This window comes from Nelumbo nucifera, chromosome 5, assembly GCF_055504915.1.
Source record: "Nelumbo nucifera cultivar China Antique chromosome 5, China Antique-T2T, whole genome shotgun sequence".
NCBI lineage: Eukaryota > Viridiplantae > Streptophyta > Magnoliopsida > Proteales > Nelumbonaceae > Nelumbo > Nelumbo nucifera.
Window position 1 is genome coordinate 1,368,127 of NC_142653.1, and position 27,055 is coordinate 1,395,181.

General features: G+C 45.5%; 3 protein-coding genes and 1 long non-coding RNA gene across 5 annotated transcripts; 2 read left to right on the top strand and 2 right to left on the bottom strand.

The window, feature by feature from the left end:
- Nucleotides 1-10,813: 10,813 nt before the first annotated feature.
- LOC104603786 (F-box/kelch-repeat protein At5g42350-like) lies at nucleotides 10,814-14,090 on the top strand. 2 transcript variants are annotated; one of them, XM_010267923.3, is made up of 3 exons: nucleotides 10,814-11,226; nucleotides 11,568-11,668; nucleotides 11,768-14,090. In XM_010267923.3, exon 3 carries the CDS (start codon nucleotides 12,025-12,027, stop codon nucleotides 13,762-13,764), a length of 1,740 nt encoding a protein of 579 aa, XP_010266225.1. In that variant the 5' UTR covers nucleotides 10,814-11,226; nucleotides 11,568-11,668; nucleotides 11,768-12,024; the 3' UTR covers nucleotides 13,765-14,090. The 2 variants fall into 2 exon arrangements, with proteins under 2 accessions (XP_010266225.1, XP_088744600.1); XM_088888474.1 differs by lacking the exon at nucleotides 11,568-11,668 and having other exon boundaries at nucleotides 10,881-11,226.
- Nucleotides 13,131-16,900, bottom strand: LOC148791176 (uncharacterized). Its single transcript, XR_016076484.1, has 2 exons — nucleotides 14,994-16,900; nucleotides 13,131-14,741 (listed from the first exon to the last, which is right to left on the bottom strand). It is a non-coding gene; the product is annotated as an uncharacterized LOC148791176 (long non-coding RNA).
- Nucleotides 16,901-18,366: 1,466 nt separating this feature from the next.
- LOC104603784 (Pentatricopeptide repeat (PPR) superfamily protein) lies at nucleotides 18,367-20,794 on the top strand. Its single transcript, XM_010267918.3, has one exon. It carries the CDS (start codon nucleotides 18,879-18,881, stop codon nucleotides 20,760-20,762), a length of 1,884 nt encoding a protein of 627 aa, XP_010266220.1. The 5' UTR covers nucleotides 18,367-18,878; the 3' UTR covers nucleotides 20,763-20,794.
- Nucleotides 20,795-21,078: 284 nt separating this feature from the next.
- Nucleotides 21,079-25,668, bottom strand: LOC104603785 (U-box domain-containing protein 44-like). Its single transcript, XM_088888923.1, has 4 exons — nucleotides 25,283-25,668; nucleotides 23,899-24,599; nucleotides 23,488-23,797; nucleotides 21,079-22,976 (listed from the first exon to the last, which is right to left on the bottom strand). The coding sequence occupies exons 2-4, from the start codon at nucleotides 24,445-24,447 to the stop codon at nucleotides 21,400-21,402; spliced, it is 2,436 nt and encodes an 811-aa protein (XP_088745049.1). The 5' UTR covers nucleotides 24,448-24,599; nucleotides 25,283-25,668; the 3' UTR covers nucleotides 21,079-21,399.
- Nucleotides 25,669-27,055: the final 1,387 nt, after the last annotated feature.

The window sequence follows — 27,055 nt, forward strand, 5'->3', positions numbered from 1 at the left end:
ACGTACTGCACCAGGTCTCCCAGTATCAGTATCAGCAGCAGTTCCCCCAGCTGCCTCAACCTCAACTTCAGCAGCCGCAGTTCCCGCCTCGACACCCAGCCCCGCAGCAAGTTAAGTCCCGCCGCCAGGACGAACGCCCCTCTGGCCAAGGAGAGGCCCCCCAAAACCTCCCAAAAAACTAGGCCTCCCCCCGCAGCAGACGAGAGAGACCGGCTACCTCGATCTCACCGCAGGCGGACAGGTTGGGAGGACCCCAGCTCGCCAGGTCTACGTCACATCGGCAGTCGAAGTTTGAAACCCCGCTCCTTGAGAACCGGTTCGAGGTCCTGGCAACAGACTCCAAGCAGGATCCCTATGTTCGCAGCCGTCACCAGCATACCGGGATACTCCCTGCGCAGACCATTCCGGACAGCGTAGAGGTGAGCAACACGAACGCCGAGCCCACCAAGAAGCAGAGACGCCGCTGTCGGGCTCGCCGATCTGTCACCCGCGATTTGCCCGAGCTCATGGGCAAAGAAGAGGTAAGCTCGGCCGAAGTCAAAACTCCCCTCCTCTCGGTTCCATCCTTCCTGTCTTCCGAACTCCTGGCAGTCCCAATGCCCAAAGACTTTAAGCTCCCCCCTCTCGACAAGTATGACGAGTCATTTGACCCAAATGACCACGTGGATGCCTTTCAGTCACAAATGCACTTGGCGCGAGCCAGTGAGTCGTGCATGTGCGTTGCCTTCTCCACTACTTTTAGGGGAACAGCCCGCACGTGGTACCGGAACTTGGAACCCGGGTCAATAAGAAGTTGGGCGCAGTTCGCACAAACCTTCACGTCCCACTTCGTTACTAGCAAGCGGTGTCCGCGAACTGAATAAAGTCTCCTCAGCATAGTGCAAAGAGAGGGAGAATCCATCCGAAGCTATATCAAGCGGTTCAACAGTGCATGTATGCAGATACCGCGCCTAGACCCCGCCGTACGCCTTGCAGCAGCTAAGAAGGGCGTGACACACAAAGAGTTTAAGTGGCACATGGTCGTCAACCAACCAGCGACCATAACCGAGTTCCTGAAACTTGCGGACAGGTTCATAGCCACCGAAGAGGATATCAACCAAAAGGGCGAGGGCGCGCCCGAAAAAAGGAAGAGGGAAGGAGAGCTTTCCAGCTAAGGGGACAGCCGAAAGAAAAAAGACACAGCTCGGGGGGCAAAGCCAGGTCAGTTTTTCCGACCTCCTATAGCGGACCGAGCTAATTACACCCCACCGAATGCAAAGCGGGCTGAAATCCTGATGGCGATCAAGGACACCCCGTACGTGAAGTGGCCACCCCGTCTGAGGGGGAATCCCAATGAAAGAAATAAGAATATGTATTGCAGTTTTCACAAAAATCACAGTCACAGTACCGAGAGTTGTAAGAACCTCCGCGACAAGATAGAGGAGCTCATCCGTCGCGGATATCTAAGAAACTTTGTACAGAATAATAATAGTAATAAAACAGGTCGACAAGGGGAGCACGGTAAGGATGCTCCCGAGTCTAGTAGCAGGCCGGCCGAACAACCACAGAGGCAGCCTCCGGAGGAGAGGCAAGTTCGGGGGACCATTCACATGATAGTGGAAGGATCGATCGTTGCGGATTGCACTTCAGCAGCAACTCGGACTTCGGTTCGTGAGGCCACCCGGGAGGAGCAGAACCCCCCAAAGCGGCCGAGGACAGAAGAGCCAATTTTCTTCACAGAAGATGATGCGCGAGGGGTCCACTACCCCCATGACGACACGCTTGTAATAAAGCTAAGAGTCAACGACTTCGAGGTCAGGCGTGTACTCGTCGACTCAGGCAGCTCAGCTGACATCCTCTTCAAAGCTGCGTTTGACCAGCTCCAGTTGCAGAGAGGTGACCTGAAGCCCACAGACACTCCTTTGGTAGGCTTCAGCGGAGAAGAAGTCCGGCCCCTTGGGAAAATAACAGTACCTGTGGAAGTCAACACGTGGCCTTGTGTGGTCAGATTCAAGCACGACTTTCTGGTGGTCGCGACCCCCTCCCCCTACAAAGCCATAATAGGTCGACCGATCACCCATGTCCTATGGGTGGTGGTCTCTACTTACCATTTGGCTATGAAGTTTCCAACAAACTTCGGTGTGGGGGTAGTGCGGGGTGACCAGCTCGAATCCCGTAAGTGCTACGTCGCCACCCTGAAAGGAAAAACCAAGGTGGCCGATGACCTCGAGCTGGAGCGGCCTACGGAGCAAGGTGAAGAACGAGCCACGCCCACAGAAGAAACGGTCACAATTCCGACCTCGGCACTAGACCCAGCTCATACGCTTCAGATCGGCGCTTCTGTCCAGGAACCTATACGATCCGAACTGGTAAGTTTCTTACTTCAAAATTTATATATTTTTGCATGGTCCGCGGCAGAGATGCCCGGTATAGACCCCGAACTCATAACTCACAAGCTGAATACTGATCCTATAGTTAGGCCCGTTAGATAGAAGAAACGCAACCTAGCCCTGGAGCGGTGGAAAGCGGTCGACGAGGAGGTCGAAAAGCTCATCGCAGCTGACTTCATAAGAGAAGTCCACTACCCGAGCGGGGTAGCCAACCCCGTCCAGGTAAAGAAGGCCAACGGCAAGTGGTGCATGTGCATTGACTACACCGACCTGAACCGGGCTTGCCCAAAAGACTGTTTTTCGCTCCCCATAATCGACCGCTCGGTGGACGCAACCTCGGGGCACGAGTTGCTAAGTTTCTTGGACGCCTATTTGGGCTATAACCAAATCAAGATGGACCTGGCGGACGAAGAAAATACTGCCTTCGGGTTGAAAAACGCAGGGGCAACCTTTCAAAGGCTTACAAATAAGTTGTTTGTGTCATTGATCGACAGAAAAGTAGAATGCTATGTAGACGACATGGTCGTCAAAACTCAGTTCTCACATGCATTAATACAAGATTTGCATTATGTTTTTGAAATTCTGCGTAAGTTTAATATGAGACTAAACTCGAACAAGTGTGTGTTTGGTGTGACCTCGGGCAAGTTCCTAGGATACATCGTTAACCGTCGAAGCCAACCAGAATAAGATTAAGGCCATTATAGATATGAGACCACGCCGGAAGCTGAAGAAGGTTCAGAGGTTGAATGGCCGCATAGCCGCCCTGAGCCGCTTCATGTCTAAATCGGCGGACCACTGTCTGTCGTTCTTTAAGGCAATTAAGAGCAAAGGGTTCGAATGGACCCAAGACTGCCAGCTCGCATTCAACGAGCTCAAGAAATACCTCGCTAGTGTGCCGACCTTAAACCGGCCCGAGGAGGGCGATGTTTTAGAACTGTACCTCTCGGCGAGCGACGAAGTGGTTAATTCGGTACTATTAAAGGAAGTAGATCGGGTCCAACGACCCATCTATTATGTTAGTAAAGTATTGAAGGGAGCAGAAACGAGATACCCGGAGATGGAAAAGCTAGCATATGCACTGATAATCGCAGCTCGGAAGCTCCGCCCGTACTTCCAAGCTCATACTATTATCGTCCTCACCAACAAACCTCTGAGGCAAGTGTTGCTTAAACCCGATGTCTCTGGTGGGTTGACGAAGTGGGCCATTAAGCTCAGCGAGTATGACCTCCAGTACAAGCAGCAAACTGTGCCATTAAGTCCCAAGCCTTAGCAGATTTTATAGCCGAATGTACATTCAGCTCCGAAGTTCCCAGGCCGGTTGAGTACGAAGCTCCCAGCTCGGATGAGCTTGAAGCTCCCAGGCCGATCGAGTCCGAACCCCGTGAAGTAGCAGCCAGTGTGGCATCTCTCCTAGCTCGGCCAATCGTGAGCTGGGATGAGGAGCCCTGGATCCTTCATGTAGATGGCTCATCGAACGAATAGGGTAGCGGAGCCGGAATAGTTCTGCATGGCCCAAGTGGTACAAAACTGGAATACGCGCTACGCTTTGAGTTCGCGGCATCTAACAATGAAGCAGAGTACGAGGCATTGATAGCCGAACTAGCCATAGCCAAAGAAGTAAAAGCAAAGCACATTGTTATCTGCAGCGACTCCCAGCTCATGGTTAACCATGTCACCGGCGAGTGCGAAACTCGCGAGCCAACCATGATTGCCTATTTGACCAAGGTTAGGGAGGCCCTGCTCGACTTCCAGTCACACTTCATCAGACAGATCCCCAGGTCGGAGAATGCTGAGGCCGACGTCCTGTTTAAGTTAGCCAGCACAAGCGACATCACCATGAGAACCGTGTACATAGAAGACCTGTCTCGGCCTAGCATTCTCAGGGGGGCAGAGGAGGTCGCTCCCGTCGTTCAAGCAGAGCCGAGCTGGATTGACCCGCTCGCGAGCTTCTTGCTACACGAGACCCTCCCTGCAGATTGCAATGCAGCCAGAAGGGTGCAACGCCAAACAGCCAAATACGTCATGATAGATGAGCTTCTTGCTACACGAGCCCCTCACTGCGGATCGCAATGCAGCCAGAAGGGTGCAACGCCGAAGCCGAACTCGTACTCCGCGACACTCATGAGGGGTTGTGCGGTGGGCACTTGGGGGGCAGAGCCCTTGCCTAGAAAACGCTTCGACAAGGGTATTATTGGCCAACAATGAAGGCAGATGCCATTGAACTCGTTATAAAATGTGACAAATGCCAGAGACATGCCAATATTCACCACCAACCCGCTGCCAACCTCAAGTATCTCACCAGTCCGTGGCCCTTTGCACAATGGGGGATCGATCTACTCGGGCCATTCCCGCCAGCAACGGGTGGAAGGAAGTTCTTAGTAGTGGCAGTGGACTATTTTACCAAGTGGGTAGAAGTCGAACCCCTCCTGACGATCACAACCCGAAATGTCCAAAACTTATTTTGGAAGAATATCGTGTGCCGCTTCGGATTACCTCGAGTATTGATCTCCGACAACGGCAAGCAGTTCGAGGACATCAAATTTCAAGACTGGTGCCGAGGCATGGGGATCCAACAAAATTTTACTTTAGTCGCGCAACCTCAAGCAAACGGTTAGGCAGAAGTCACGAACAGAGCCATCCTCCGCGGACTAAAGGCACGGCTGGACCGAGCTAAAGGACCGTAGGCAGATGAACTACCCAGTGCCCTATGGGCCTACCGGACCATGGAGAAGACCGCTACGGGAGAAACACCCTTCAATCTCACCTACGACACCAAAGCAGTGATCCCCGCAGAGATCGAAGTACCTACGTTGCGGCTAGAAACATACAGTGATCAGACAAACAAAGATGAGCTACGTATCAACCCCGATCTACTCGACGAAGTAAGGGACCACGCGTACATTAGGACCGCAGCCCACCAGCAGAGAGTAGCTCGGTACTATAACGCCAGGGTCAAGAAGCGGAACCTCTGCGTTGGCGACCTGGCCCTTCGTAAAGTTATGGTACCTGAGCCCGGCGCTGGCAAGCTCGGGTCCAACTGGGAAGGTCCTTACCGAGTGAAGCAAGTACTCGGGGAAGGAACATACGAGCTCGAGACCCTCAATGGGAAACAAGTACCCCGAGCATAGAATATTGTCAACCTAAGGCAATATTATCTGTAAGAATCGTGTAGGCCACGAGCCACTCCCTAAACCTAAGGGCCAGAATACTGAGCTAACATGACCTCGGCACAACAAGACCCAGTCACCTCTATGGCTTGATCAGACCCCGAGAGTGGGACACGAGCCACTCCTCCAGCCTAAGGGCTAAAACGTCGAGCTAATGAAAAGACCACGACAGCGTACATGACTTAGTGGCCTCATCAGCATAAACTAAGTACTTACAACACCCAAGGTGCAGGCGGTTCGGGCACGAACCTTGTAACGAATAGCCCGCCCTGGCATGCAACGAGTTGAACCCGTTAAAGACAACCGATGTCAACTTAGCTCAAGCGCAGACAGGTTAGGCATGTACCCTACTTTGTCACTCACTTCGGGTACGCAACTCTGATAGCTCGGGTGTTAAAATCGCCTTAGCAAAGATAACGAGTGCCCACCATACTTAGGGGAGAAAGAAGAACTTTCATTACACCATATTTAGCAAAAATAAAGAGTGTACAAGAAAAGGCCAAGTGCCACTTCAGCATGGGGGAAATTTAGGAACGAACTACGAATCCCTCCCAAAGCCTAAAGGCCACAAAACGCCAAACTAACAAAAACTTGGTTATCTCTAACCCTTAAGGGAAAGGCAGCTCGGGTATGAACCCTACGACGTCTACACCCCTGCTGCTCTTACACAGCTCGGGTAACCTATACATTAAATTGACCAGCTCGAAGTCCACTCACGCTTAGAAGTATTTTTGCACTAAGAGATACTCGAAAGAAACTATATTTCATTAAAAAGATAGTACAGGTACAAGAATTTTTACCCGAGCTCAAAGGCTCGGGATAAGTACATTCACAGTTCAAAAAGGGAAAAGACTAAGTTACACATATAAAGAGCAAACTACTTCGGGGGCTCGCCGCCTCTATCAGGGACCCCCTCGGGGACAGTATCTGGATCAGCATCCTCTGCTTCATCTTTGGCGCCCTCATCTTCGGAATCGGGGTCATCTTTTGACTGACGCACAATGTCGTCAGTAATCCGCGAAGTAGTGATGGCGCTCGTGTCCAGCTCGGGGTAGAGGTGCCTGATCAGCCACCGACTGAGCTTGAAGCCCTTACGGTAGGCCTCCGTCATCACGTCGTCGAACCTGGAAGAGTTGACGTAGTCAATGACGGCCTGAGTCTTGGCCTCCTCAAGAGCAAATATTGCAGTCTTCTCCCTTATGTCCTCCTGGAGGTACCCCACTTCATGCTCCAGCTTCCCCTTCACTTCCTTGAGGTCTTGCACCTCGAGCTTCAAAGCATCTCGCTCAGCCTTGAGGCTGCTCACCTCGAGCCCTAAGGCCTCCTGACCGACCTTAAGGCCGTTCACCTCGGCCCTCAACTTGTCCTTGTCTCCGGCTAGCTCCCCCTTCTCTGCCATTAACACCTCGATGAAGCTCTTTTGAGCCGAGGCGTCACTCTCCAGGCGGTGAACCTGACAATGAGCTGCCCTCAACTCAGTATGGGCTGCGCGATATGACTTCTCAGTCTCCAGAGCCCGCCTCAGGTGCCGATCTGATTGGAGGGTTAAGGCGTGAATGGCGGTGTTCACCTGCGAAAGGGAAACCGGTCAAAAAAAAGGGAAAAGAAAAAGAGAAAAAGAAAAAGAAGAGAGACTCACCACCATAGTATGAGTGGTAGCTCGGGCGCCGAGTTGACCAGGGGTGAGTTCGGCCCACTCGCTGACCTCCCCGGGGTATGCAGCCAGCGTACTCTTCTTCAGGCTGCACTTGAGGTTCAGGACGGTTTGGCTCCCCTGACCCTCCGAGCTAGAAGCCGTCATCTGCACATCATTAGTAGAGCTCTTGGAGACCTCGACAGCAGCTTCGGCAGGATGAGCCCCGGCAACAGCTGCGTTGGCCTCGGCCACGCTTTCTTTGGCAAGTCTGGTGGGCTCGGCAGCAGGCTCGGCAGGCTTAATGGCAGGTTCCGTCATCACCTCGGGCCCCTTAGACACAACCCCCTCTTCCAAGTCATGACGGGCGCGGCTGCCACCTTGGGCCCCGAGGCAGAAGTCTGCGGAAGTTGAGGCTCGGATGAAGCTTGCGGGGACCCAACGCGCGCCTTCTTTGCCACGCGTTTCTTCCTCTTCATCTGGTGGAAGAGCTTCTGATTGTCTATTTTCTCCGCCTCCATGGGACCTGCGGTGAAACACGACATCAACAACCCGAAGCAAATATATGAGCGGAAAGCTGAAGTGGGGAAAACCTACCCGGACTCAAGCCCGCTCGGACGAGCTTCTCCTCATAAGTGAAGTCTTTATAATGCAACCCGAGCTGAGCCAGTGACTGGAGCTCCTTCTTGGTCTTTCCGTCTAGGATGACACCAGGGTCTTGAACGGCTATCCTCCAATCGGTGGGGAAGGGCCACCTCGTACTGCTACGGACTATGAAGTAGTCCCGCTTCCAAGCTGGGACTTTGCTCCGGAGCTTGTGCATGAGTTTGAAACCCGGGCGGGGGGACAGGTAGTAAGACCGCCTATGCCCAGGGAGAGCGCCCGAAGCGCTCTTCTTTATAGCCAAAATTGTACTGAGAACATCTAAATCTATGGAGAGGGAACAGTCAAAGAAAAGAGAAATGGACCCCACCACATTTCGTATGGAGTTTGGGTAGAGTTGGTCCAGGGTGATGTTAAAGTGTACCAACACCTCAACGATCAAAGGGTGAAGTGGAAGTCTGAGACAGTCGCTCCCTAAAGATCACGATCTCGTTGGGACCGTGCTCCCATGGGAAGTTGTTGGTGGGAAGACTATACGAGTACTCGTTAGGGAGGTGGAACCTCTGTATGAGGTCCTGAAGCCTCTCCGAGGTCATTATGGAAGGCCCGAACTGATTTGGTTCCCAACCTCGGTGGGAGGTGGACGCCAGATGACCCGAAGCCACCCGTACTTCGGACGGCTGGGCAGCAAAGGAGACACCCCGAGCCGAGGTACCTACCTCAGGCTCGTCGATGAGATTGTCCACACTAGACGACATACCGAACTAAAAGAAAGAAACAAACTAGAAGGGAAAAGGAAGCTTGGGAGGACTCACCAAAGAAATGCAACCAGACTGGAAGAACAAAACGAACTGGAGGACTAGAGCTAAGAGACCCCTAGCGCGAGCTCAAACGCTAACGACGAAAGCTTTGTGGCGAAGAAAATGGCCAAGGGACCCCCTATTTATAGCCGCGACCGCGGGTTCTTCGAGGCGAAAACGATTTAGCGCGTTTTTGACGTCCGCGAAGTCCAAGTCGCGTGAAGTCTGCGCGTAATCTGGACGCGACTCGAATCTCTTTTTGGTTGAGCCGGGCGTTAGACCGGTACAGCTTGACGGAACGCGCGACAACGCAGCTTAAATACCGATGCCAAATCCACCCGGCGCGTCATGACCTCCCCGCGCTGGGTCACCGCCGCCAGCGCAGGGAGTGGGGGGCAATTGATGGAGGGTGATTTGGCCCGACCTTGTAGCTCAAGTACACGTGGGTGTGACCTTGCCCAAACAGTGACTCAACATGACAGCGCAACGGATGTGAGCACAACTCGGAGGGAAAGTCTTGTCGAGTTCAGCATGGCAACTCGGTAGGTAAACTACTCACCAAAAGCCACCTTGCCCGCACCTCCTCCCCGGGGTTAAGGCACTTCGGGGGGTCCCGAGTTCGGGGCACCCTGACCCCTTTTGAGACCCGAACTCCTCCCAATGGACCTCGGGCCACTCTCAAGCAAGAATGCACCGATTCTTCTCCGGACGCCTCGAGGCACAAAGACCTCGGGTTGGCTAGCTCAGCATAACCGGCTACAGGCAACCCGTCACTCAAAGGATAGCCCAGCTCAGGGTAATTCGCAGGAGAACAGTTCGGTATACCATTGGAGGGCTTCCTGCCCGATCGCCGTACTCGACAAACCTGTGGACAACAGGCATGTTCCCCTCACCGCGCCTGCCACCTTTAGAAAGACGTCCCACACTTGACAGACACGTACCCTGCACGACGACCCCGTGCGTGCCACCTTAGCCCTGCCTGTAACGGCTGTGACAGACTGATAGTGGCGGTTATACCTGTCCTGTCAGAGGTCAGAGGGCCTGAAGCAATGGAATTCAGTTATAAGGGGATTATTCTCAAGGAACAAGGTATCTTCGAATCACCTGCGTAGCTTGCACTCTTAGCCTTCGTTATCCTTTTGCTTATTGCACTCAATACTAACTTAAGCGTCAGAGCGTTCCCGTCGAGAAACCCCCCGGGAGTTCTTCCTTTTTCCTCTCATCTCAGGTACCTCTCAGGAGCCACGCGAGCGCCAGGTAGAAGTGACCGGATTGCGCTACATCAGATATGATTCTCTAGAACATAATGGCTTTAAATATCATTGAAAAATACAGAACTTTTGAATATGACAGTGACCTTAAAAATAATAACATAGGTTGGCCATAGGCAAATCGAGTAAACTGCTGGCTGTCGAATGGTCATGGTCCATGGTTATGGGATAAAACAGAGACGGAGTGGCGTTCAAAATTGTTCCAACTTTCAACTTGCAATGCTGCTGCAGGCACCACCGCACCAATGTCCAATGCTACTGCAATGCTGAAAAGTCAACTGGAACTGATCAGCCGTCTGATCGTGTTAGATTCTCTTTTCTCATCCTGTTTCTGTGTAATAATATGACACACACCCACACATTGGTACTTGATTAATGCCATACGATATTTTTTGGGCAATTAACCGTCGTCCGATTAATTCCCGATGTATTCCTAACAGAGCTGACTTCTGTTCATCTCGCAGTCGAGACGGGATCTGCTCCTTACAAATGGGCGCTTCACATGCATATCCACCCATTGAAAATATATGTTCTCAATACATGATAGGATGTGCGTGTGAGGCGCCCGGTATGAAGAACAGATCCGGTCTCCTCCAGTCACAGGCAACAGAGAGGGAGAGTGAGAAGGGCATCCCACGTGGAACAAAAAACGAAACGGGATTCAGTCAGTGCAGAACCCGTTTCAACAGTCTTGCATTATGAATATCTCCTCATAAAATAAAACACAGAAATATCGAAATATTACCGATGCAAGGCTGTTCACTGACTGAAGCCGATCTGCAACTGATGATTCACAGCAAAAAAGCAGAAAAAAACGACATCTGCGCCTCACAGAGGGCCTCACTAACGCCCTACTGTTACAAGTGTTTTCGAGTGCCGCACGGGGCTCCAGCGTCTAACCGCGTGACACTACAGCATATCCCAACCGTGTATTGAAAATATGTGGAGCGTTGTAGGCCTTCTGTGGGACGCAGATGTGATCTCGAAAAAAACATTGCTCTTCGGACTTCGCTAGTCGACCCGTTCAGCAAACAGACAACAGTCAACAGCGCCCCAACAAACAAAACCCAGATAGGCAGAAAGGCCAGAATATATATGCGCGCCGAAAGAGGGGCGGAGAGACGCCGCTGATACGCTGCAGTACCAAGCAAGCGACCCAACGGGCAGGAGTACCAGGCAATCCAGATAACAGTCTTGACCGTCTTTTTTCTTTTTTTATTATCCCTGTAAACCCTAGCTAGATAGCATTCACGGGTTCATACCTGGGTCACTACAAAAAGTAGAGCTGTTAATTATAACAAAATCCCGTTCTCAGTTATAAATTTCGCTAACACGAATAGATGTGATGATTTGAGCTCTGAAGCTGATGTGGCGCCTTGGAAGGCAAGTTTTCCTGTTCAATTTCATATCGCAGTTTTGATTTTTTAGTTTGAATTTGTTCTTGTGCTCTTAATTCACACTTGAAGCTTCATGTCTAAAAGAAGGGTTTATATATTTGACGTGGTTCAATTTCTTCATTAAACTGTTAAATAACATTACAATTGCATGTTTTCTTGTTATTTTGGTATGAACTATGAAATAGTAATTTTATTTGGGTATTGAATGATTTTGGAAATGAATTCCTGGACCTGATTTTGTATTTGATCATTCTTTCTTACTTCTTCTTTTTGGATTTTCGACAGTTTCGTTCTAATAACTAATTTAAATCTGTCCATGCTTTCTAGATGTGTGTTATTGACGCTTTGATCTTTCCGGATCTTGTAAACCGAGGAAACTTATCGTTTCTTGGAAGTAGAACGTTGACTTTTGTTTCTCAGTTTTTTGGGTAGATTTCGTACTCGTTAAGAACGTTTATGTGTATGTTTCTGCTAGTTGGACTTGGATTCCCCAAATTTGACGCTCTTGTTTTCTTTTGGAATGTCAGGATTTGGTTATCGAGACGAGGTCAATTGCGTTTCTGCGAAGGCAAGTTTTTTCTTTGATGACGGAGCTAGCTTAGCTACTGTTCCCCATTTGTGTTTATTGTCTCATATTTGGAATGATAGAGAACGGGCATAAGGTTCAGGGGGTAGGGTTCTGAGAGTTTTGGAGATGACGACTATTGGTAGACGCAAGTGATCATGTAGTATTGGTAAGACTGCACTTCTCAATGATGATTTTGGAAAAGGATCAGATAGCAGAATGACAATTGGGAGGGTGATCGGAGAAACATCTCTTCAACGGGATTTCAAGGATTTGAGTGTGTCAAAAAGCCTTGTAAGAACTGTTAGTCAGAGGTGGAGTAAAAAAAGTCATAGAGGAGAAGGTGAGGAAGATGGAAACCAGAGAAGCGTCTTTTCAGGATGCCTTGGCTTGTATGGAAGGGGTGGCGGCTGCAAAGTATGTGCTGACATGAGCGAAGAGCTTGGGGATGGAGTTGCCAGAAAGAGGTCGAATTCTGGTGATGAATGGAAAGGATACCAACCAATCTGTGGTACCGAAGAAACTAGAGTTGATTGTTTTTCATATAGGGTGTCAGAGAGGTTGTGGAAGAGAAATAGTAAAAAGGAAAAGGAACTTGAAGAAGCAGTACCAAGTGATAGAATAGATTTTTTGCTTCCGGATGACATTTTAGAAATGTGCTTGGTGAGGCTTCCATTGGCCAGTCTCATGACTGCTCGCCTGGTCTGCAAGAAATGGAGATCTTTGACTACCACACCACGGTTTATGCAAATGAGGCATGAAGGTTTGTATCAGAGTCCATGGTTATTTCTGTTTGGTGTTGTAAAGGATGGTTATTGCAGTGGACAGATACACGCTTTGGATGTAGTTCTTGATCAGTGGCATCGAATCGATGCTGATATTCTGAAGGGGAAATTTCTGTTCTCGGTTGTCAGTATTGGGGATGAAGTTTATGTTGTTGGAGGTTGTTCTAGCTTGAACAACTTTGGAAAGGTTGATAAGAGCTCATTCAAGACACACAGAGGTGTATTCATATTCAGCCCTATAACCAGATCGTTCCGCAAAGTAGCATCTATGAAACATGAAAGGTCGGTTCCTGTTTTAGGTGTTTTTGAGGTCAGTTCTGATTGCCCCATCTTCCAAAGTTGGCAAGACCGGCAAGATTGGCGCTTTCCCAGGTCACGGATTGGTGGTATATCAAATGTTTATGAGGATCCTCACAGGCTTTCGCTCAGACGACAACTCAGGGATGCTTTCAATGAAGATGAAACTTTGTTGCAACCAAAGAGAAAGCCATCCATTATTGCCAAACAAGGCAATCGGCCCAACCTGGATGGTTGTAAGAGGTTTATTCTGATTGCCGTAGGTGGTCTAGGATCTTGGGATGAGCCTCTGGATTCTGGCGAGATCTATGATCCAGTATCAAACAAATGGATGGACATCCCAAGGCTGCCCAGAGATTTTGGTGTTCCTTGTTCTGGGGTTGTTTGTGATGGGAAGTTTTATGTTTATTCTGAGACTGACAAGCTTGCCGCCTATGACTTAGAAAGGGGTGTCTGGATTGTTATAAGGACTGCTCGGCCCCCTCCCCGTCTTCATGAGTATTGCCCAAAGCTCATTTCTTGCAATGGCAGGCTTTTCATGCTCTCTGTCTCCTGGTGTGAAAGGGATGGCCAGCTAGGTAGGAGAGAGAAAGCCATTAGGAAACTGTGGGAGCTAGATCTTATGTTTCTTACATGGACGGAGGTTTCTAGACATCCTGATGCACCCATGGACTGGAATGCTGCATTTGTTGCAGATAGGAACTGTATATTTGGGGTTGAGATGTTCAAGATATTTGGTCAGGTGTTGGACTTCCTTACTGTTTTTGATGTATCATATGTGGGATCTAAGTGGAGCCGTATCTCCAGGAAGCATGTGGCACATGAACTGGATGCTTCATCTTGCATAACCAAGTCAATGGCAGTGCTACATCTGTAGAGTACTTGGTCGAACTTTGTGACTCATGAAGAATGTTTGCGTTCTTAAGTGCTCGCACAATGTCCTTTCTCACATCAAATTTTCTATTTAGGCATCTGTATCTTGGTATGCTTGTGGTTGCAATTTCTGATTCAAATTCTTAATAGATGCATTCTTTTCTCTTCCTTGCCTTCTCACGTAAATTGATCACCAAGAGTAGAAATTGATTCTGTTTCTGTATGCCCTTTTATTACAGTAAGTTTGTCTTCGCCAGTGCGGAACATCTTTTTGGTTTTTATTGCTTGTGATTCAGTTTGTTGTTCTGCTGGATGCCCCTTTTTTAATCGCATGATTCCCACTTTAAGTATTTATTTACTTTCTTTATCCTTATTCATTAGCTTATTTGGAAAACAGATTGGTTGAGCCACGGAATGGTAGTAATTAAAAAAAAGGGTAAATTACAAAGATCCCCCTTGTACTATAGGGTCTATGACAAAGACCCCCCTGTACTATGACCATGAGATAAAGACTCTCTTCCATTAGTTTTCCATTGAACAATATTTTTTAATCCCCATATTTCCTTGTAATAAGGACAATTGAGAAAAAAATACTGTTCATGTTCCCGACCTCACATACATGAACAACAGTGGTGGTAATTCATTATACCTCAGATTCCTTCACATCTCTCTCTCTCCCCCGATTTCTCTTCTTCTCCTTCCACTTTCTCTCCTCTTTCATTAACACCCAGGCTGCTTTCAACAACAGCAGCTAAGTCGAATACTTGAAACTAGATTGCTTCACAGAAACCCGTTTGTTTTCCCAACACAAGCTCTCTCTTTGGACTCTGAGCGTCTCTCTGTTCATTTCTTGGCCCTGCGCAGCTGTAGAGACTTCAAGGCTCCCATTATCTCCGGCGCATCGATGTTCCATCTGCGACTGCTCCATCACATTTGTTTTCTTTTTGATAGCTAACTTCAGATCCTCAGCACAGCCGCATCCTCATCAAGAAGGCTCAACTAGTTAGTAAACCAAAGTCAACAAAAAGCTAAATGCATTCTGCTACTCTTTAATTAGTTAGGTCAGTCAGATCACTAGAAATCAAGAGAATTTACTCAATAAGGGAAAGAAAAGACCCTGTCCTTAGGACCCTTCTTCTTTGTCTTTTCCTATCGTAAGTAATGTGTTCGCTAAAATGTGGCAACCACGAGCACGAAGCAGTGAATTAATGAGGAGAAGAGGAAGGTGGGTACCGAAAGGTTGTGCCGCCCATTTTAAGGACGGAAATTCTCATAGCGCTGCCCATTTCCAAGTTGACAAGGTTGTCCACATCGGAAAGTGTGGGTTTCTTCAGGACGTCAGCGAGAATGGGATCATCTGAGAGGGCTGAGAGCGTTGACTGTAATCTAAGAGGGCTGTCATCAATGAGCTCGCCAGTATTTCGTCGATTTCAGGATCGGAACCCCACCTCAGAGCCTCTTCCTTGTGGCGGATACAGGCAGCGATCTCGTCTGGGTCGAAATGCTCTGCTTGCTGGAACTGTAGCAAACACCCTCCAGGCTCGGCCTTTTTAGCTCGCCATTCAATCACATTTGCTCCGGTGAAACACCAGCCCTGTAACCACATTCGCCTCTACAGTACTTGCCGCTACGACTACTCGTACGCCGATGGGTCTAGAACAAGTGGGCTTTTTGCCACAGAGACGAAGACGTTGAATACGAGCTATGGAGGATGAGCAGACGGGATTCGAGCGTTGCGGTGCCGTAGAATAAAAGGTCAGACGAACTGAAGCCGTTGAAGACAAAAGGTGATCGGAGGAGCAACGTTTTGGCTTAATAAAAACAAGAGTACCCGATGCAGAAGGTGGGCAGTCATTTTCAGCGGAAGCAGCAGAAGAGAAGAAGCCGCTTTGTTGCTGGCCAGAGAGATCTGAATGAAGTTCTGAACCAATGAGCAAGTGGAGTAGAGAAATAAAAGAAAGAGAGACGTTGTTTGATAGATGAACAGTGTATTTCGCCGCCTGATCGTGTATATGAAGTCGAGGAAGATGAACAGTGTTTCCCCCCAATTATTCGAATATTTATTACAATGGTAGTATTGGGATTACAAAGACCCCATAGTATAGGGGGGTCTTTGTAATTTACCCTAAAAAAAGAATATTAACGACCTTTAATTTTCTTGAAATATTTCTAAACACAATTGAGAAAGCTGCTGCTCTGTATGACTAAATGCCCTAGATCCCTTGGATCCCAGGTCGCTGCTATAACCACATAGAGACATCACTGACAGGTTAGCTGGCACCTTGGTATTTATAGGAGTAATCAGACAGATCTTACAATTGAGTTTTCTCATTAAATTCAAAGAAAGTATCCGTTGGTATATCTCTAGGAGTAACTAGGCATCTGTTTGGAGCCTTTGCCGTTGCTCCAGAAAAAGGCGTTACATCAGCGTTACGTACGAAAAAATGGTGCTCCAAGAAACAGCCATCTGTTTGGAGCTGTTTTTTCATAGAAAACGGTATTCTAAGTCATGTCTTGGAAATTGGGAAGGCATGGCTTGGGGCAATGTCAAATTTGATGTTTCTTGGAGTTGCATCTTGTTGCTGCTAACGGAGCAGTGATGTGGTACTGGATAATGGGTAGAAGTGCAGAAAACGTTTCCTGTAGTATTGATACTAAACAGAAAAAGTTATTGTTCCAGGAAATGTCCTACTTGACAGCAACGAATCCAAACGAAAAAAAGATAGAAAACAATGTTTCCAACCCATACATCAACATCTGTAACATCAATGCCAAACATATATTAGACGAACCCAAATATCATTGATTTTTATTAATGGAAAAGAACGTAAAATTCCATATCATTATCATCTTCCTCTCTTTTGGGTTATTTCCATTCTTTAGTACAGATTGGTTATGTCATATTCTTCCTGAAGAACTTTAATACTCTTACAGGGATATTGATATGCCTTTCTATTTTCTTAATTTGTGATCCTTTAATTATAATCTGAATGTATTGAAAGTTGCAGGATGCATGGCTTCTGACATGTGTTCTTTCGTTTGATTATGTGATTTTCTCTGTATTTTTGTGTTCGAACAAAACAATGAATTCAAACATCCAAAAATAATGATGCCTTGCCAGATGTATTTTTGTGACATATGGTTAAATCTGAATGTATTTTTGTGACATATGGTTAAATCTGAATGTATTTTTGTGACATATGGTTAAATCATACAATGACTGGACAAAGCCCATAGGCAATACCTCGACTTAGGGGTGTCCATTTCCGGATCACCGCAAATTTCCGGGTTTGGGCTTACTTCCGGTTCAATTATGATGCCTTGCCAGAAATACATGATATCAGAAATTCTTATAACCAATCAATACATCATAAAAGGTAGTCAATCATGTGGCCTCTATATTTATATCTATCTATTTTTTATTTCTTTAATTCTAGATAATTCTACCTAATGGGCATACCGATTAAACAATGAGCACTCAAGAGAGAGAGAGAGAGTTTTGTTTTTCCATTAATGACTTTCCTGCCCTCTCTCTATTGCCTATTGATCTACACTAGTTTTTTTGTCTTCTTTTATTTAAAACATCCTTTATTTATCGATAGTGACTTTTTGTTTCCCATGCATGCTTATTGTTTTGAATATTTAATAATAATTTAATGTTCGGTTGAATTACATTAATAAAGTTTTAAGATTATTCAATAAAAAAAGTAGAGCATAGGAATTTGATCACTATCATTAGGGGTGCAAATTAAATTGCAATCAAATGGGCTAAACATAACCTAAAATGCAATAATTGGGTTAGGCTGCTTAGACCGGCTTGGCTCAAATTGAGAATATATAGGACTCCTTATACTTCAATAATTTCACTTAACAAACTCAACCCCGTGCATTGCACGGGTTATGACCAGTAATATATAATATTGGGAGCCTGAACCATGCCCTTCATTATAGGAGCTAAGGAGCTAAGCCTGATTAGCCATGCATCGCACGGGGCTGATGTAAAACTTGATCATGTTTTACGGGGAATCATAATCAAAACATGCATGTCATGCATATTTCAAGTTCCAATTTTATAACTTCCTACTCTGCAAATTTCAGGAGAAAGCAACCTTGAGAATGTGAGAAGAATTTAGGAGGTAGAGGTTGAAGAGGAGGGATGGGTAGACCGGTAGAGTAGCAAAGACCATTCACGTAGCTATGCATCAATTGGTACAAATACAGCTGTGCTATTGCAGCCTATCTCCTCCTATATATGTATTTCAAACAAACCGTTTTCCAAGACCATAGACCATGGTTTTCAAAATCGGACCAGGCCAGACTGGAAAAATTGGGAACCGGTCAGGCCATTTTTCTTTAAAACCGGAATTTTTCCAAGAAGGCATTGATTTTGGTCAGCAAATCGCTGACCCAAGCGATTAACTATTCAAACGATTTTAACCGTTTTTCATTTTTTTGTTAGAACGGGCCAACCATTCGACCCGAAAACCTTGCCACAGACAACGTTTTATCTCTTCCTAAACCTGTCAGGGTGACTACCACAATAGAGTATAGGCCTCAAGCTTAGCTCATCTAAAACGATCGAAAACTTTGCAATTGTCTCGCATCAGTGGTCTAGTGCTTGAATAGTACCCTGCCCCGGTACAGACCCTGGTTCGATTCCCGGCTAGTGCAAATTACCTTTTATTAGTTCTTTCTATTCTTTTGTGGTTTCGTAGTTCGTGGATTCGTGCAATAATGTACTTATGTACGTACTACATACCGTTTGACGGAAAAGTGAAATCTTCAGCTACAATCCAATGAAACGGTGCTACAGATGATCGGCCACAGTGACAATCATTTCAAATTTCAATGGGGTCGAATCTTCTCTCAGTTGTCTAATCCAATCGTCGAGACTCGAGAGTATGGCTAGCAGGGTAAGGTGTGACACCGCGCAACCCAATTGAAATCGCGATCGGCAATTCCATAGATATAGGCTAGCAATTAGTAAATAGCCTAATATGGTTCGTTCTGATTGTAAAGGCACATTTTATACTTTCTGTCTGTTGAAGGAGCGGGAAAAAGCGTAGCTTTAGAAAACGAACCAGAGAGAACAGCCCGTCTACCGTTGGGCGGCCGTCCATGCCCAGCGTCTCCAATACCACAAAACTGGCCATCTTCTCTGCAACCCATCCAAGAATTCTTCTCAGATTTCAATCGAGACCCTTCTCATCTTCCTCAGTCCCATCTCATCAGCATATTGCCCATCTCATCCTTGATCAGAAATCTCCATCTCAAGCCCTCCAGACCTTCAGATGGGCCGCCAAACTCCCGAATTTCATCCACAATCAATCCACCTACAGAGCTGTGATCCACAAGTTGTGCACCTTTCGGCGATTTGAAACTGTAAAGGAGCTGCTCGACGAAATGCCTGGTTCAATAGGGTGTCCCCCTGACGAAGACGTCTTTGTCACGATTGTCCGAGGGCTTGGTCGGGCCCGGATGACTCGAGAAGCGACTAAGGTACTTGATTTGGTTGCTCGATTTGAAAAGGACCCGTCTTTGAAAATATTTAATTCGATACTGGATGTTCTTGTGAAGGAAGATATTGATTTCGCTAGGGACTTTTATAGGAAGAAGATGATGGGATGTGGAATTCAGGGTGATGATTATACTTTTGGGATCTTGATGAAGGGTCTCTGCTTGACGAATAGAATTGCCGATGGTTTTAAGCTTTTGCAACTGATGAAATCTCGAGGCATTACGCCAAATACCGTGATTTATAACACCTTAATCCATGCCCTTTGCAAGAATGGAAAGACTGGGAGAGGTCGCAGTTTGATGAGCGAGATGATGGAGCCTAACGAGGTCACTGTCAATGTTCTGATATCGGCATATTGTCGGGATGGAAATCTGGTTCAAGCCCTCGTGCTGTTGGAGAAGAGCTTCTCTCTAGGGTTTGTACCTGATGTCGTTACAATTACCAAGGTGGTTGAAATTCTCTGTAACGAAGGTCGTATTAGAGAGGCTGTTGAGGTTTTGGAAAGAGTGGAGGAGAAAGGTGGCACAACCGATGCCGTGGCTTACAACACTCTGATTAGGGGCTTTTGTAAATTAGGGAAAGCAAACGTTGGGTGTCGATTCTTGAAGGAAATGGAGAGTAAAGGCTGTCTTCCCAACGTACACACATACAACGCATTGATCTCTGGTTTCTGCGAGTCTGGAGATTTTGATTCAGCTCTTGATTTGTTTCGTGAGATGATAATAGATGGGATTAACCCGACTTTTGGCACATATGACACATTGGTCAGAGGCATGTGTTCAGGAGGAAGAATGGAAGATGGGTTTAAGATTTTGGGTCTAATGGAAGAAAGTAAAGGGGGTTCAGGAGGTCAAATTAGTCCTTATAATGGTGTCATATATGGTCTATACAAGGAAAACCGTTTGGATGAGGCACTTCAGTTTCTCACCAGGATGAGAGGTTCTTTTCCAAGAGCTGTTGATAGGAGCCTGAGAATATTGGGTTTCTGTGAGGAGGGAAATATGGAGGAAGCAAAGAGGGTCTATGATCAGATGATCCGGGAAGGTGGTATTCCTAGTGCTCTTGTCTATGATCGATTAATTGGCAAATTGTGCCAAGGAGGCGATGTGAGGGTGGCATTTGACCTAATAAATGATATGATTGATCATGGTTATTTTCCCATTGCATCTACATTCAATGAGCTCATCAGTGGGTTTTGCAAGCAAGGTAAAGTAGGAAGTGCTTCAAAGTTCATGGAGGAGATGGTTGAGAGAAGATGTTTAACTGATACAGGAAGCTACAGTCCCCTTATTGATGCTCTTTGTAAGAAGGGTTATTTTGAAAAAGCTGTGGTGCTTCTGCTGCACATGGTAGATAGAGGTGTTACTCCCGATTATTTTATATGGAACGCTTTGCTTCTCTGTTTGAGTCAAGAAACAATGTGGTTGGAAAGTAGAAACATCCCTCGTGTAAGTAACCTATTAAACTGGATTCATGAGAATTAATCAAATTCATTGAACCCGTCCTTTGTAGTTAATTGTTGCTATAGCTAATGAAATCATAAAGTGCGAAGAATCGACTCCCCAGCCCCAGGTAACCATCAATGCAAAATGATGTTGATGTGATAATGCATAGAAAATTGTAATGTGAAAACATCATGCTGTCACCGTTTTTGTGCTTGAATCCAATTCCAGATGTAAAACATGGCTATGAACTCATTTCTGTTCTCCCTTTTCTGTAGTCCAAGAATAAGATATATTAGAATGTGATTCCTGCCTGTTCTTATGGTTATTGAAATTGTAAAATGCGATTACAGAAATATTACAGAAAAAGAATATACAACATATTTCCACTATCAATGCTACTGCAACTTCATTTGTCCATGTAATAAATGGGTGGTGTAACTCTGTGGGAAGCAATTCAACCAACAAATGAACATATAACATCTACAAATGGCAACACAAAAGATGTATAGAAAAGATGGATTGCAGAAGATTCAGCAGTCTTCCAAGACCAAAATCACAATGGTGATATTAATTCTCCTCCTGATGGTAGGAAATTTGAAAATTGATCAATACATGTGACCCCTTGCAACCATCAACTGTCTCCATGAATGAACGACATGAAGTAGCTATAACATGCCTAGCCCATGTTCTGAAATATGCCAGAGAAATTTGGTATCTTATCAACATGCTTCAAGGCACGCTCAGCAATCTGCCGAGTTCGATAGTCACCATGCCGAAATGCATCAACCAGTGCTGTGCTCACATTGGGGTCACCAGAAACTTCATATGCTATGTCTTCTGTCCTAAGAAGCCTTTCAACAGCATAAACTGCTTGCTTCCTCAGGGTCTCTGTCCGATTCTCAAGCAATACTTCAATTATTTGTTTGACCCCCTCCATCTCACACAAGATCATCACCCCTTGTTGAACATCAACCTCATCATCCAACAATGAGCAGATTGCTCCAAGTGCTGCCTCAACCACCTTTTCATTTGTGTGGTCTAAACAAGCCACTAACTTCCCCACAGCTTTTCCTTCAACAAGACAAAAAGATTCCTTCAGTGAACAGATTCCATGGTGGAGGCGGCAAAATCCAGTCACTACTGGTTGTTTGCTGAAACAAGGAAAGATTGAAGCACAAAATCCTGGTTTTGGAAACTCTGGAAGTTCTGTCAGACGTTTGGACTCTCGTGAAAGGTTGTCCAGAGCCAAAGCAGATACCATCTGTACCTTATCAAGTCCATTTGTCTGAAGTAGATCAATGAACAATGCAGCAAGATTGTACTCACGAGCCAGAGCTACAGCCTCAGGCTCATCAGCTAAGACAAATGTGAGCCTTGCTAAGACACGAACAAGTCCTTCTAAATAGGGAGTCACAAAACGGCTACCTCGAGTTTCCCCTTGTCGAATTCCTACCACCTTGGAGACTACCAACCTAAAGGCACCTTCATCCAACAGCTGCCGGGTGAGGCCCAAATCCCTCTCTGGCAGGTCTGCTAACAGGCTAACAGCTGCTGCTTGCTCTTCTGTGATGCCATTGCTTTCTGAGATGATTTGGATCAGGCTACCAAGCTGACCAGCAGTACCACGTAGGGCATCAGCTAGCTCTTGACCCATGTGGGGTGAGAGGTTCTGGAGGAGTTTTAAGGAAGCCAAACGTAGATCCTTCTGTGGAGCTTCAATAAATTGGATCAAACTTATGGTAGCACCAGAGCTCTTAATGGCAGAAACTACATTCAGGACAGTTGCGGAAGAACTAGTTAGTCCAACAAGGACTTGAAGTAGCTTGCACTCAATGGCAGGGCCAGTGTTGCTGATAAGATGAAGTAGGTTGTGCACTATGTCTTCAGAGACTAGAGTCTGGTGGTCTGGTCCTACAGGGATGGAATCAAAGTCATAGCTTGAGCTCACAACATTAGCAAGAACTGTTGCAGAGATCTCTTTCAGCTTCATAGGAAGCTGATTAACACCAACAGTGAAGAGGTCCTTGACTAGTGGAGGAAGGACTCCAACTTCTATTAAGATTCTGGCACTTGTCTCGTAAGATGAAATCTGGTTCAGGGCCTTCAGAGCAGCTTCTCTCAACTGAACATTTCCACTTTTCATGACATGAACAAGTGATGAACCCAGTGTTCTGGTCACTAAAACTTTCTCATCATTGTTCAGAACCAGCTCACCGAGGTGTGCAGCCATAGCTAATTTAGTTTCAGGGGAACCTGCGCCAATTCTCTTTGTGGTGAGGTTACAAGGAAAAGTAATAAAGAGCAAGGGAAAATATCCACACAATTAATATACTGAAATGCATGATAATAATTGAATTGGTTAAGCTTTCAAGAATCTTTGTAATCAGTTCCCAACCATTGAAAATTTGGTCTATGCACACCATTCAACTTTGACAGCTCTTAGAAAACAAGATGAATTTCTTTATCAGCATTCTAAGAGTTATAGAGAATGACATTGCTAATAGGCAAGGAAAGTCTGATCAGACCATCTTAATCTAACATTGGTTATATGTCTTTTCAATCAGAGGAAAAATAGCACATCCTGTTAAAAAAAGATGTTTTTCCATTTTTTAGCTGACCCCATATGGTTGGGACAAGGCTTAGATGATGACCTTTTCCCAATAGAATATGGGTATGGACTGCAGCTCCTAAGAAATATGAGAAAGGAATGAGAAGAGAAGCAACTGTTGAGAGAGAGAGAGAGAGAGAGAGAGAGAGGAAACACCTTCAAGCAGGAGCGCAAGAAGAGGTTGCAATCTACCATTTTCAGCCATCTGTCGCACATTGTTCTCACACTTCCCCAGATTGTCCAGTGTTTTTTCAGCTTTCTCAACAATCAAAATGTTTTCAGAGTTGCTGCTTGACATCCCAACTAGTATAAGAATTGCACCATTGACAGCACCAATCTTTTCGCACAGAGTTTCAGATTTTGAGAGCTCATAAAGCAGAGACACAGCTTCCTCTCTCTCCTTGGAAAGCTCATGAGACAAGAACTTGACAATTGTACGTATGGTGTCTCCTTCAGCAATTACCTCCTGTAAAACAAGAAAATTTGTTCAGAACACACAAAAACAATATCCATATTTGCTAGAACATGAGCGAATCCCCAAAGAAAACCAGTAAACCTGCAGACAACCTTATTATCTGCATCCTCCTCTGCAACCATACGAAGGGTTTCCAGAGCTTTACACCGGACTTTCCGACTGCTGCTCTTCAACATGTTGACAATCATGGGTATCAGCTCAAAACCACCATGCTTGTTATATCTACTTTTCTGGCAAATGTACTGAACATACTTCAAAGCATGCAGAATATCATGCTCCGAGCTGACCAGAGAGAGTGACCTACGGGCAATATCAATTTGTGCAGCTTCGTTCCTTGCAGTCCATTCTTCGATTGTTTTTCGTAGAGCTATGCTAGGGTTCAACTCGGTACTTCTTAATTCTTTCAATGTCAATGGGCAAACAAGTTTCCTTCCACTCTCCCTGCATTCCTTAAACCACTTTTCAATTGCTTCCCGCTCAAAAGTCTGCCCACTTTCTAATGTAACTGGGTCACGCATTACTTGCTTTGTTAGAGGGCAAACAAACGCATCATAAATAGGCTCGATATGTATTTTCTCAAAGTGGTAGCTCTCATCAGACGGGCTTCCATGGTCATAACTTCCATCCCAGCTGTCTGCCATCTCTTATGGGAAGCCTATTGCAACCTATGTTAAGGTAAAAGATAATATCACAGATTCCTCCACTCTGTTGTAAAAGTAGATCAAATAACCAATATGCGTACCAATATCAGTTAAAATAGCCCAAACTGCCAAGGCAAGCTGCAAATGAACTCCTGAAACGTCAAGAAAAGTTTGTGAGAAAGAACAGAACTGATTATTCCAATTCTCAATATAAGATTCCATGGATTTTTTTTTTAATTCTCCGTCTCCTCTCTCTATCTAGGGAGAGGATGTAGTTTTCCCCCTTAATCATCGTGAACCAATTAGAGGAAATGCAATTATTATTCTTGTATGCAACCTTAATTATTGACTCTACCCAATTACTCCTCATTCTACCCCAGTTATTATTCTTTAACCAGAATGTTGCAAAACCGTCTGCACGAACATGATAATTCCATGTAGCTGGGCCTTGCATATTGTTACTAGGGATTGGGAAAGTAAAAACAAAATGATATGTTCTGGGATGGATCTTAAGCTCTTTCCGATGTTTTTAAGCTTAACAGAGCATAAAATTTTCCTGAACCCAACAGGTAGATAAAATTTTCTGTTAAATTCGGCTTTGCGAAATTAATAGGCTTCTAGTCATACTTAATTGATGGTAATAAGCAATTTAAATAAGTATAACCAATTTAAATTCAGCCCATTCAATATTCATTCGGTTAGATTGAAAGAGAGGCTACTAAGCACATCCATTGACAGCTCGGGAAACAAGGTGTATTGGAGAGCTATATACTAAGAATAAGCTAATAGATGTTCCTAGAAAAGAGAAACAAAAAATCCCAATACAAGTTTTCACCTGAATTCAAGTTCTATCTATTTCTTCGTAGTTGACTGGGTGACGATTCTGAGTCTGATCATGTGAGATTGCTTCCTCCAGCCAATCGTCGTCGGCAACTGGAAAGAAGTAGGAGAAGAAGAACACAAAAGCCAACTGCTGGTCGATGGATGGAGTGATCGAATTCTTGAATAACAGAAATTAAGGTTAGCGTTTGTTCATCTTTGACATGGAAAAGAGAAGGGGGAGGAGAGATGGAAACGTTGAATGAATATGATAAAACAACAACAATAAAAAAATAAAGAACAAAAAACAAAAAATTGAGGAAATGAAAGAAAAGGTTTTTGGTAAAAGAGAGAAAAGGATGACTCCAGAAAGAATAGTCATCGCTGTACGGAGAGACAGACACAAACAGAGGAAGACGAATGAGTTATGAGCCGGGCTGCCGGGGGGAATCTGGAGTCAGGAGTCTGGATCCGGAGCCACCTCCGGACCTCCACCAGCTTTCAACATTTTCATTTTGTAAACTTCAAATGGGCCTGCCGGGTTTTGAGTCCCAATCGGGTGTAACCCGAAAAACTACATCTTCTACGCCTGTTTATCCGACCCTCGAATCACTACTTACTTTACGCAGGCAGTAGAACAAGAACTAAAACCACCTTATGGCGGGTCAAACCGTGTTTGGAAGTGGTATCACCAACCACCACAACGAGGAAGGGTTGACTGATCAAGGATCCGGATTCCGGACAACCTGGCGTGCTCCGACTCTCCTAACAACATTTCTAGTTGGCGAAATTGCATTTTTCATAATTTATATATTAATGGTGGGGTGTATGTAGTTATAATGTCCCTTGGTAATTGCTCTTCTCCAGCTTTTATGGGAGAATGAGACATAACTTGAGCTGTTTTTCCTTCTGGTTTTTATTTCTTCACTCTATCTTTTTGGTGGCTCTATTTGTTCGGTACAAATGTGATGCTGCTTAATCTGAGGTAGTGTATGAATTGAGGATATCAATCAGATAGTCCTTACTGGTAGGGGCGTATCAGGGTGCTCCTGATACGGGTTGATACATGTCTATACTTTGAACCATGATTTTCAAAATCGGACCAGACTGGATAGTTGGATTGAAAAAACCGAGAGCTGGTCAGGTGATCGGTTCCGTTTTTCCCCAAAACCGGGTTTTTTCCAAAAAACATTGATTTGATCAGCAAACCACCGCTGACCCGAGTGGTTGAATTGTTTAAACTGTTCAACGGTTTTGACTGTTTTTTAATTTTTGTCAGAATGGACAACTGTTTGGTTCGAATGATCAGACCATTTGACTTGGAAACTGGACCCCTGACTGGTTCATTGTCCAAATTGATTTTAAAAACCTTGCTTTGAACCTTGAGCTCCAGCATACCATCCATCTTACAACCAGCAATTAATTAAAGTAGCTTGTTCCCTATTTAATTGCTTATTCACTAAAGACAAGAAATTGGTTATGATACTAGAAAACCTTATAACCAATGATATTACAAAAATGGTAACCAACCAATGAAGTGGTATTTATCAAAATTCATGAAAGGTTTTGATTGGTCAAAACTCTTCCAATATCATACTTTTCCCGCTTCATAGATTTATCTAGAAGGCAAACATGTAAGCAATACAGTTCAAAATATTCAGCCACCATCAAACATCAAAGCTGTTGAATACATTTTGGCCACTAAACAAGTAACAAGTAAATTCCATCCCACCAGGAAAAATTTTAGCACCAATAGCTTGCCCAGAAAGCCAATTCTGTTTCACCCCTA

Bases quoted from the DNA above. Each gene is read 5' to 3' on its own strand.
- LOC104603785 (XM_088888923.1), bottom strand. From the start codon at position 24,447: ATGGCAGACAGCTGGGATGGAAGTTATGACCATGGAAGCCCGTCTGAT. The intron at 23,798-23,898 runs GTTGTCTGCAGG...CTTGTTTTACAG, and splicing joins AGGAGGATGCAGATAATAAG to GAGGTAATTGCTGAAGGAGA. The intron at 22,977-23,487 runs GTGTTTCCTCTC...GAATTGGCGCAG, and splicing joins TCTTGCGCTCCTGCTTGAAG to GTTCCCCTGAAACTAAATTA.
- LOC104603786 (XM_010267923.3), top strand. From the start codon at position 12,025: ATGACAATTGGGAGGGTGATCGGAGAAACATCTCTTCAACGGGATTTC.
- LOC104603784 (XM_010267918.3), top strand. From the start codon at position 18,879: ATGCCCAGCGTCTCCAATACCACAAAACTGGCCATCTTCTCTGCAACC.